This window comes from Ascaphus truei, chromosome 1, assembly GCF_040206685.1.
Source record: "Ascaphus truei isolate aAscTru1 chromosome 1, aAscTru1.hap1, whole genome shotgun sequence".
NCBI classification, from domain to species: Eukaryota; Metazoa; Chordata; class Amphibia; order Anura; family Ascaphidae; genus Ascaphus; species Ascaphus truei.
The window spans coordinates 416,357,894-416,370,516 of record NC_134483.1 but is presented as its reverse complement, the minus strand read 5'-3'; the positions used below and the strand labels follow the sequence as shown (position 1 = coordinate 416,370,516).

The window sequence follows — 12,623 nt, the reverse complement described above, 5'->3', positions numbered from 1 at the left end:
GTGGTGTTAACAGGACCACGAAAACAAAAACATTGCTCCACATTGTCCCCATCTGAGTTTGTCACTGCACATATCCCATCTGACTTTTACCTTATTACCAACAGGTGGTTTCCTTATTATACCCAACGCAGTAATTGGTTCAAAAGAAGATACAGCTTGCCATGCAGAGATCAATATTCCCGCAAAAGAATCTCCACTCAAGAGTAAGTATGGGAGTTCCACGTTCGTCTGTGTTAAATAGCCACTAAATGTGCTATGCATTCATTGGTTTAAAGTTGAGGTACTTAGGCAGTTACTGTATAGCTGGCCAGGATGTGAATGGCGATAGCCCTGAGCACTTACACAATACAATAATGCTGAGGTTCAGGCAGAGTTTTGAGAGTAGGCAAGGTTATAATCGGGCAAGAGATTCAATAGGAACAGATGGCAGCCAGAGTAGATAGCAGACAAACTTACTTTGCTTTTATGGTATGTCACCATTAAATCTCCCATATTAATAAAATATAACTAGACACATGATCTCATGTATCATTTCATGTTCTTAGTTCTCTCTTTGCTTATTAGAAAACGGAGTTTAAATCAGAATTAGATTATTTTATAAAAAGTCTAAAACCAAGCAAATTATGTAGAAAAGGTTATTCGACATCTGTTTTTTTTAAGAAACCTGTTATTGCCTAGTTACATTTCAGTTTCTAAGCTTTACCATCAGAAGACCGCATAGTTTAGTGCCAAATGTTTAATACAGATATAGCCCAACAAACTTTCCTCCCAGCCAGAGGTTGCATGAGGAAAAAGACAAGGCAATACCTGACCTTGTGAGAGCAGCAGGCATGGTAGTGTTACAGTAAGACCCCCACAAGCCACAAGAAATGTACTTTTTTATCGTGGCTTTAGCTGGGTCACCATCATCTTTGAACGATTATGTAATATGAAGATTTGTTTACAATATTAATATATTATATATAAAATGCAAGTTCAGACAGCACTACGCATAGATAGTCTAGAAAAATATAAAAGAAAAAAACAAGGTGCCCGAAGCCAAAAAGGAATCCTTAGTTCCTAAAGACTAAAATAGATAATCAAGGGGTTCCTCACCATTCAAAATAGAACAGTAAGCTATACAGTTTATCTTGTTTGTTCCCCCAGCATGTGTTTAGTATATACAGTAGCCTCTTATTTTGGTGGTTCTTGAGCTTACTGGGATATTGTGTGTTTACCTCTTTTTTGGTATTTAACTTTATCCATTTTTTAGGTTTCATGTCCCATTTTTTCTGCACATTTGCCCTTGCTCCATGGCTATAATATTATGTGAATAAGTATTTTTTAATTTATATTTGTTTTTTGTCATTGTTTTTGTGACGGTGAAGGGGTTAACCAGGCTCATCAATAAAGGTCAAGCCCACTTGGTTACCCCTGATCTCTGTGTTGGGTGGGGTCCAACAGTGTCAGCTCCTGGACCCAGATGTCTTAAATGCATTACTGTGACTGTGTGCAAATTATGCGACATTAAAGATTTCTCAGTGTTTTGCCTTTCCTGGGATGCTGGGACAAGGAGATTTATAGGCTGTGAGTTTCAAGGTAGGTTTGATGGAGAAACTTCTGTCAGATTTCGTCTATTTAGCGGGGTTCCAAAAAATTACTCGAGACCCCAAAAATGTACCCCAGATTTAGGTAAGATTCCCAGCTACATTTAAGCGCAGTGCTCTGGTCAAAACCCTACCATGAAAAGCATTCTTGCAACTCACCGCCAAGATCCCTGCTGCAGCATCGTCCAGACAAGGTAAATGGGTATGAAGGGGTTAAAAGATATCTGCAGGTATACACGGAGTCCTTAGTATAGCAGGGACTCCCCAGTATAGCAGAGGTACCCATATATATGCCCAGGTACCCTGAGCCGAGTATAGGGGTTCAGGGGGTGCTCCAGCTAGGTGATAAAGCTGAGCATTTTTGCAGTGTGTAAAAGTTTTAAAAGTTATTGTTCTATGTTGTGCCAAGATTCCGGAAGTCCAATTTGCCATAAGGGCAAGAACGGGTCGGACCGGGCCCAGAGACGCCTTGCTGCGATTGCAAGGAAAAAGGCTGCAGGACTTTTTAAACCGGAATGTTTTCTAAGTCCCCACTTCCGCACTGGACTGTTTTAAAGACTTTATTTCAACTAGGGAAGTTAGTTTGTCAACCCCAGAACCCCAGTAAGTGTATCTTTTTCTGTCTATTGTAATTCAATGTGTGTTTGCCTGTTTCTATGCAATAAATTACAATTTATTTTACTTATTGGCTTTGCTCAATGATAAGATCCCGGTATAAAGGTGTATTTTGCCTGGTCTCCCGTTACAGTTTTTCAGATGTATCTTGTTTTGGCTTTTCTTTTTCTGTGTGTGTTCTACTTTGTAGCTTTAAACTACTTGTTCCATTAAATTTAATGTTTCAATTTGATACATTTTTCAAACATTCATGCTTGGGGACCCAGGTATAGGCTCCTGTATAGTTGTTGAATGCAGACGACCCCCTTGAAAATCTACTAATATACAATATATGAGTAATAAGAATTACCACTGGAAACAATTCAACTCACACTAAAATTTGCTGTTTGCTGTTATAGTGATAAATATGGATTTTTTAAACTTCTAATAGTCACTTGAGTCCTTTTATAGGCCAACGTAATGTTATTGCATACCTATCCAAAAGGTATTTTCAAAGTAATGTCAAACTATATGATAGCTAAGCACAAAGCTACGATGAAGAAAATGAAACATAGGTTAGCTTGTGGTCTCTTTTTGTCGATTACTGAGGCTAGATCATCAATAAACACTTTATCATCATGGCAGCTTTCATTCAAGGCTCTTGCGAATGGATTTTGCTTTGGCTTCCATCACTTGTGAAGTCCTGGCATACATACGGTAACTATGCAAACCACCTCTATTCAGCGGCACTATTTCAGTTTTTCTAAGGGGGGATCTTAATGTTGAGGGCATTAAGGCCCCTTAAATGCTCTTTCTTACAGAAAAAAATGGATTATTGAGGACGCATCATCAGTAATATTGTAAAAAAATTATAATCGCAATCAAATAATGAAAACAATGTGGGGTGCGAGTTCCCAATATATCCCCCTCCATGATATCACAGGAAACAAAACAAAAATCTAACGGGAACCAGCACTCAAAAAACTGTTTGAAATGGACTCACATCAGTAACGTTTGCAGATTTATCCAAGTAGAATCACTGTGCAACACTTTTTTAGGACAAAGAGGTTTGGCAGAGGAAGGGATGGTTGGTCCCAAAAAGCATTGCAAGGGGGAAGGAGTGCACCGTTCTGCACATGACTGATTCTTAATAGGATTCTACTTGAATAAATCTACAAAAGTTACTAATGTGGGTCCATTGCAACTTGCGTTCCAGTGCTACTATCCTTTTGCTTTTTGTTTTACTCCTTGGTTCTTAAACATGATGAATTGACAACCCGCCTATATTTAAAAGCACATGTGGATATAACAAAATGTCACTCCTACCAAGACTAAAGTATCACATTCTTTTCAGAAACTTCCATAATGGGCAATTAAAAAATATATATATTTCTAAATCAATATTTTCCTAAAACGAAAAACTACTGGCGAACGTGATGAGTGCCTTTAAAGGGTGGCAAATAGAAGATAAGCCGGCACCATAATAAGTTGGTATGAATACATGGTGGGGGTGAGAAGAAAAAGGTAAGGGCACCCTAAATGGCACCCCTGTTGGCACTGTTTATTAGGCAGAATCCAGATAATTCACATATTTAAATGTACTGTATTTGCTTTCCATCTTTTGTTCAAGCAAAGTGCTAGGTGAAGATTTCTTGTTATATATAACAGCCACCAAATAACCAAACATTTAGTTCTGGGCGAGTTATCACGTTTTACACTCGATAAACTGCACTAGAACCACATGCAAAGCATATTTTTAAAATTGCGGTTAAAATCATGCAATTTATATACATTTTTCCAGAACTTCCCTTGCGGAATAGGGTCTCTATACACAATTTGTATAGCCCCAAATACTTATAGAGTGCCTTTTGAGAATTATAATATAGAGTTAATGTAGCATTATGGTTGAGCTTGAGTTGCAGATGGGCAAGGGTCCTGTGTTGTGTGTGTGTTGGATGTTAACAGTCAGTGATGCACTCTGTTATCTTAATTCCCATTCCCATGATACCTGAGAGAGTGAGTAACATTATACCTTTGTTAGCTACTTTATTGTTTTAGGAGCAATCCCTGTATCACCAATAAAGGTAAAGTTCTCTCTGTTTTTGCAAGTTACTTTGAGAATTAATACGCTTCTTATTAATGTGTCTGCTGTCTAATATGATGGGAATGTTTTATATGACAGAAGTATAATACATTTCTATTTGTCAAGACTACAGGATAGCACAGTGTGTCACTGAATGTCAGAGCAGCAAATCAGCATTCATCCAAGCTCAGTATTCCAGTGCAGAATGGCCATTAAAGGCAACTAACAAAGAATTTCTAAGAAGGCCTGTATATTCTGAAACACAGTTGACCTCCCAATGGATTTATGCTGTACAGCATCTTGTTAAGATATAATGAACATGGCATTTAGAATTTTGTGTGGTACAGTAGATGTGTTTTGACCTCTCCTAAGCAGCAGTCTAGAAAAAATATAGATAATAGGATGAAAATGGAAAATGCTTACCCCAGCGTTCGTTCTTGGCTCATTGGGTTCTGGAAGAACCTAGAAAAAAGAAAAAGAAAACATTTTTAGTTTTTGTAAATACACAAGATATGGCCGCGAATACAGTTCTGTATCTGTCCCTATGTCTGATATATTTATATTCTACTTTTGCCTTTCCTTTAGCTTTATTGATCAATCCTTATTGTATCATGACTGCTTGATGGTCTGTGGGGACATTAGTTGTTTCAGCTCAATTCCCACTAGATTGGTATCCATATGAATGAAATGATTAGAACATATACTAATTGGCACCCCATGTGTTTTGTTGCTCATTTCTGTGCTAAAATCAGCAGTGCTTCCAAAACATGATCTTCCCTTCTACAGCAGAAGAAACAAAAATCAATACCACTGGAAAATGGATGAGAATAAATGGTTCATTAGTACTGAATTACCAAGCTTCCCTCGGTAACCAGAGTAAATCACAAAGGTCCATCCCAGCACTGCTACTGTCCATATTATCGAAATAAACGCTTGCATAAAGGCGCAACTTGAGGTACATTTTCCTGTGTGATCCATTTGGCACTGCTCATTAAAAATTGATATCCCCTTTACTGGTATATAACTTTACAAAGGTTACACTGTATTTTATACTGACTTTCAGTTTGCACATTTTCTTCAGTTAATGCTGCCTTTTCACAATTGTAATCCTCAGTGGAACAATTTGTTTATATTCTTGTTCGCTTTGGTTATGTTCTTACTAATGTAGACCATGTGAAGCAATTTGCGTTGCTTGGCTTTTTTTATTTTGACTGGAGCCAGTGAATGAAGCGTTTAAATGTAGCATTCTTACATTATGAATGTTAACATATTTCCGCTTACTTTCAAATGCCTCCTTCCCAACCTCAATAAAGAATCTTAGAAACAGATACTAAAAGGTGCACAATCATTTCATTTTTTTCCCAGAAACAATGAAAAAAGATGTGGGCTCCAACTATCCACTGGTTTGGTGATGGTATACCCTTTGAAATGTGGGATGGGTATTAAACACAACCTTGGTGCGGGGTCACAATTCCTAGAGTAAAACCCTAGATAATAGTGCTCTATCTCAACACAATAATGGCTGTGTGACATGAACCATATAAACCATACGATGTTATGGTAATATGTGTCTAATACAGTGGTTTCTTAAAAATGGGTAAATACGTAAGACACAATAGATAAAACAGGGGTTGTTTTTATGCCCCAGAGTGTCCAGTATAGCAATACTTGCTTGTGTACTGAATATATATAATATACATTATTTGCTACAAAGCGCTCCCTGTTTTTGTTTGTCTTGTTGCTAATTTCATTTTTTTCTGCTGCTCCTCAGCCAACTGTAAATAGGAATATTTCAGAGAATTTCTTATTGAGTGTCACAGTGAGGAAACGTGGTCCGGTTTCTGCACTTTTTTTGACCTGTCTTTAAGAACTTACATAGTTACATAGTAGATGAGGTTAAAAAAAGACGTACGTCCTTCAAGTTCAACCTATGCTAAATTTAGACAACAGATACTTTATCCTATATCTATACTTACTTATTGATCCAGAGGAAGGCAAACAAAAAAAACCCCCAGAGTCATATCATCCAATGATATCTCATAAGGGGGAAAATAAATTCCTTCCCGACTACAAGAATTGGCAATCGGATTAATCCCTGGATCAACATCCTTCCCATGTATACTTATTTGGTATGTCCCTGTATACCTTTCCTTTCTAAAAAGATGTCCAACCTTTTTTTGAACAAATTTATTGTATCTGCCATCACAGTCTCCTTGGGTAATGAATTCCACATGTTAACTGCCCTTACTGTAAAGGACGCTTTCCTTTGTTGCTGGTGAAATCTCCTTTCATCCAACCTAAAGGGATTGCCCTGAGTCCTTTGTACTGCACTTGGGATTAATAGTGTATGTGACAAAAGTGTATGTGATATTTAGAGGGTTATTTTCTAAATGGCGATATTGCTGATTGTGTCACTATTGTGCCACACATGTTAAGGAATAATCCCCTAAGTATCACATACACTTTGTAGGTTCTGGAAAACTGCTCTCCCTTAGTATCACCTGTACAGCAACTTTATTCAAACGACTGTAAACATGCATGAAATCATATTACACGTTAAAACAACCTTAACTTATTGCGCTTAAGTCCCTATATATGTACAATTACTATTGGTACATATTTATTAGTTTCAGAACCTATTCTCCAGCTGTACTATGGACCTGATTTTTTTTATGAAACAGTGTTTATCTGTGTGCTCTATGTATTAAAATAACAAGTATGGAGGGGGTACATAGACACTCTTTAGTGCAGTTCTGCTCCCAGGAAGCATGTAATATGAGCTTTATGTTCTAAAATATCATACAATTCTCAATCAAATCATGGGCACTGATCAGTAAAAGACACAAGACCTCAATTATGCCCCCCCGAAAAAGACCCTATTGGGACATGCTGGACTTTTTAAAGAAAGGCAGGAGGCAGCCCATACACAACAAGACTCCCTGCATGGTAACTCTGATTCATAAATGGAGGAGGTCTAAGATCTGCAACTATGTACAAAAAAGGACATTAACAAGCTTTATTCCAACCTAAAATCGCCTTCCAGACCGAAATTCAGAAAGATTTGAGAGGTGATATATCTCACCTGACGGAGAGAACCAATAGTTTTGAAAACAAAATGGTGGAGATCTTTGCTACACAAGATTACTTCTCTCAAGATCTGATTCACCTCTAGACTAAACTGGATGAGAAGTCAGAGAGCCAAGAAGACCCCGACAACAGGTCACGTAGAAAAAATCTGCACTGTATCCAACCTAAGTGTATTTAGGTCATTATGGCACATAATTTTCTCTGATCCTTAGAATTATATCTGAGACCTTTCAGGACCACACTCATGACAAGGCAGCAGTCAAGGGAGCTGCAGATCTGTGCACTGCTCAGTTTTGATCTGGCTGCGGAACTGTGAGAGAAGGAATGCTCTCAATTGATTTGGGAGTTTTTGTTGCCCCCATCGTGAGCCCTGACCATGGGCATCCCCTTTTCTGAGTGAGAGGCGGAGTGTGGGCACTTTATATGGAGGCCATCTTTTTCTCTTGCGTGGAAAAGTCAAACAGCACTCCCAGCTGCTCTGATGTCTGCGGATAGATGTGCAGGACAGCTGCTGAGCTGAGGGATTTCTATCAGCGCCGGAACCTTAGGATCTGGGTGATATTGCTCAAAAGATCTTCTTTTCTGTAAGGGCATTACTGTTCAATGGTTTTACATGTTTTTCTCAGTACATTTTTTGTCCCTGTGCTTCTCTTCTCTTTTCTCATGATTGCATGAGCCACCTGAGAACAGCTGCCAGACTAACTACAGAAAGACTTTAATTAAGCTGGCAGGCGTGTGGAAAAAAATATCCTTTACACTGACAATCACTTTGTATTCATTTGACACAGTAACAAAATTGAACTTGATTTGGACACTTTTGTATTGTGTTTTTTCCTACAAAGACTCTTTTTAGTTACTATATGACATGGATACGGTTTTGGTTGATTATATACATTCTAGGTATAGGAACTGCCTTCCCCTTTATAGGAGCACTGAGTTGAAGATTATTATTTGCACGTTGTATATTGTTTGTGAATATGTTTATTCATTCATTCAATTAGCGCAATTGGAATCTTTTTCTCTCTGTATACCTCCCACGCCTGTTTCCTGTGCTTTGTCCAAATATATCAGGCACATGCTTACTCCTGGATAGGGCACACAGGGCTCTACACCCCACAGCTCTTAACTTGGACGTCCCCAGAAATGTTATTCTATGTCTAAATTATTATGATGTTAAAGAAACTATCTTGGCAGCTGCCAGAAATTGGTCTGTGGTCGAGTCTGAGGGGCTCAAACTATTTCACCATCATTCCCGTTCCCTTACAGAAGGTGCAGGAGCTTCAAGTGGTCACTGAAGATCTCCAGGAGAGAAATGTCAGATATGAGTAGGATTTCCTTTTCATTTGATTGTGATCAGAGATTTGTTTATTTATAAAATATTTTACCAGGAAATAATGCAATGAGAGTTACCTCTTGTTTTCAAGTATGTCCTGGGCACAGGGTCAAGACAAATAATACATGTTTACAAATACAGTTACTTAATGAGCAGGGAATACATTATATACAAGACAATGCATGCACAGTTAAAGATAATTTGTATTATGGGTGTATGAGATTAAAATGTGTGACAGTCTTAGATTTGAAAGACCTTAGACTTGTGGTGGATGTAAAAGTCTCTGGTAGGTTGTTCCAGTTTTGAGGTGCACGGTAAGAGGAGGAGCGGCCGGATACTTTGTTGAGCCTTGGGACCATGAACAGTCTTTTGGAGTCTGATCTCAGGTGATAGGTGCTGCATGTGGTAGGGGTGAGGATCTTGTTCAGGTAGCTGGGTAGCTTGCCCATAAAGAATTTAAAGGCAAGACAGGAAAGGTGAACTTTGCACCTAGACTCGAGTGATGACCAATCTAGTTCTTTGAGCATTTCGCAGTGATGTGTGTTATAGTTGCATTGGAGAACAAAACAACAAATTGAGTTGTAGAGGGTGTTAAGTTTGCTAAGGTGGGTTTGAGGTGCTGAGCCATATACTATGTCTCCATGGTCAATAATTGGCATTAGCATCTGCTGTGCGATACGTTTTCTGATCAGGAGACTTAGGGAGGATTTGTTCCTGTAAAGTAGCCCTAGTTTGGCATAGGTCTTGGTTGTCAGGGTATCAATGTGCATCCCGAATGTTAATTGTGAGTCAAACCATATGCCCAGGTATTTAAAACTAGTAACAGGAGTTAGGTTGGTGTTAGTGTTGGTTCTAATCTGGAGCTCAGTCGCTGGAAGCTTTAAAAATGTAGTCTTGGTCCCAAACACCATTGTTACAGTCTTGTCAGTGTTTAAAAACAGTTTGTTTTGGGAAATCCAGTTTTCGAGTCTGAAAAAGTCAGACTGAAGTATGTGTTGAAGGTCAGAGAGGCTATGGCTGTGTGCATATAGGATTGTGTCATCTGCATACATGTGTATTGAGGCTTCCTGACAAGCTGTGGGAAGATCATTGATGAACACTGAGAAGAGTAGGGGCCCCAGAACAGAGCCTTGCGGGACGCCACAGGTGATATCCAGGGGGTTAGAGTTAGAGCCAGAGATGGACACATGTTGGGATCTACCTGATAGGTAGGACTGAAACCAGTTTAAAGCATGCTTCCCTATTCCAGAGCTCTGGAGTTTGTTGAGCAGGATAGCATGATGAACAGTATCAAAAGCCTTTGCAAAATCTAGGAATACTGCACCAGTGAGTTGACCCCGTTCCATTCCACACTGGATTTCATTGCAAACTTTTAGCAGGGTAGTTACGGTAGAGTGTTTGGGGCGAAAGCCAGATTGGGATTGGCTAGGGAAATTTGTCTTGTTATAGTAATCGCTTAATTGGGAGTGGACACATTTTTCCATGACTTTGGATAGGATTGGGAGAAGGGAGATTGGTCTATAGTTTGAGACAGTGTTTTTGTCCCCACATTTGAAGATTGGGACAACTCTGGCAGCTTTGCAGGTCTTAGGGATATGGCCAGCAGACAGGATAGAGTTGACTATGGAAGCAATTGGTTTGGCAATTGCTGGGCACCAAGTCTTAGGAACCTAGATTGTAGTAAGTCAGGTCCACATTGGCTGCTTAGTTTTAATTTGAGAAGCGCTTGTGTAATCTCCTCTTCGGATACTGGGCCAAATTGAAAATTGTGGGCAATGTTGGGAGATGGTGGGGCAATAGGGGTACTCCCAGGATGAGATTCAGGTTTGTGGTTTGGGTTGCGTTTTGCTAATAAGTTAGTAGCACACCCCACAAAGTAATCATTGAATGCATTTGCAATGTCGGTGGGATTTGTCAGAGTAATATCACCCTTAGCGGTATTACTTGGCTGTTGATGGTTAGAAGGCTGGAATATGTTGTTGATAACCTTCCAGAAGTTAGCTGGGTTTGATGTGTTCTGGAGGAGATTGTCAGAGTAATATTGTGCTCTCAACTCTACATTAAAGACCCCTTGGAGGTTGACCACTTCCTGGAGCTGGTGGGCATGTGCACTGGGACAGTAGCATGTTTATAATTGGGGAAAGGGGGGGGAGGGGGTGGTAACCTCTGCTCATCTTATTGTCATAGGAAATAAGTGGGTAAGTAATGGTGCTGTGCTGAGAAATATATTGATAATACACCTAAGAGAAAGAACTCAGCTGATAGCACTCTATAACTCAGAGTAGGTAAATTGCAGTTGTTAAAAATTATTTTTATTAATATTGTTTAAAATAAGTGGGTGTACAAAAAATGAGACAAAAATGACCGTATATCCCAGTCAAGTCCTGCTATCTCCGGGGTATAATTATCTGTTAAATGCGGATGTTAGCATTTTAACCAAGGTAGCACACATATATATATATATCACCCTATAGAAATGTGTGTATAGGTGTACTTGCACTCTATTATACCTCCATGATAAACCCCTGAAGGGTAAATGCCAGAAGTAAGTGAGGTGTTTCCCCTCCAAATCAAATGCTGTAATCGTATTGTAAGCTTATCAGTTTGCAGCAATTGATGTGTGCTAGTATGGTGATATAACCCCTAGTTATTGTAGGTGATTATGATATTTAAGTACAAAATAACCCCTGGTAGCTGCAGGTATACACACTTAAAAACCCTGGAGAAGTATCTGGATAGAAGAGATGAGATATACATCCAGACCCCACACTGCTTGTATGATAGAGGCAGTGGCTCCGGGTGCTCCCGATCTGGTAAGTCAGTTGCAGGCTCTTAAACTTGTCTTACTAAATCGAGCTCCTCACAGCAGATCAGGTTAAGTCTATGTGGTGTTTAGAAACCACTAACCACAATCGCAGCCAGTTACTGATAATTATATATTATAATTAGCCTCCGCGGAGGCTGACAATATTGCTACTGCTCTAGTCACGTCGAGCTCGGAGTACTTCCTCACCAGTTTATATATATATATATATATATATATATATATATATATATATATATATATATATATATATATATATATATATATATATATGTACAAAGGCAGATGTCACTCGCAATAAAGGTAGAAAGCCGGTGCTTGTCCCATATAATATTGAATAAAATGTAGATTCCTTACCAGGCAGACCAGGAGTCCAAGACCACGCAGCAAGAACCGAGACAGCACTCAGATTGATATCAAATATAAATGTATTGAAAAAAAAAAAGGCACATACAACCGACGTTTCGGTCCTGAAACAGGACATTTCTCAAGGGAGTGCTTACCCTTATGTGACAAAAACCACCATTATATACCCACATGCAACACCATTAGCAAACAGTGATAGGTTAACAACCAGCCCCTCCTCTCTGGATCAGCTGAAAGCAATTATACACAAAACGATCTAAATGACATCATTGCTATGCAATCTTTAAGACCCGGAGTGTCTGTATGGGGGAACCCTTAAAGCAGAAGCCCGTGAGCATGCGCAGGTGTGCAATGTCAGGCGCGAGTGTAAATGTATAGACCCATGCGCCGAAATACAGCGTCTAGTATCGTCATAGCGATACCACAGAAGGGGGACCATCGCGCATATGTATACTAATATGCCAAAGCACGGAGCGCGAGAGAGCGACACCATTGCGCATGCTTACAGGGACGGAATATGTGCGTCTCACATTGCCATGGCGATATAATACCGGGGCAGTCATTGCGCATGTATGCGCTGACAGTCTGAAACACGGAGCGCGAATGGAAGCCCATTGCGCATGCTTGCAGGTATAGCATGTAAAAGCCAGAATAACTGGTAGAGTATGAACGCAGCTTAAACGCACAGCCTAAGGGTAAACTGAAAATATTAATGAGCATGTGATAATGCATCCTGAGGGGGCACAATAC

General features: G+C 39.4%; 1 protein-coding gene across 13 annotated transcripts in view; it reads right to left on the bottom strand.

Annotated features, from left to right (window-relative positions):
* Positions 1-12,623, bottom strand: part of INPP4B (inositol polyphosphate-4-phosphatase type II B) — a 484,959-nt gene that overhangs the window by 273,786 nt on the left and 198,550 nt on the right. For all 13 annotated transcript variants that reach the window (XM_075614672.1, XM_075614553.1, XM_075614562.1 and 10 more), the window contains one exon: positions 4,687-4,725. In XM_075614672.1, coding sequence (XP_075470787.1) covers positions 4,687-4,725 — 39 coding nt within the window. The remainder of the gene's footprint in view (positions 1-4,686; positions 4,726-12,623) is intronic.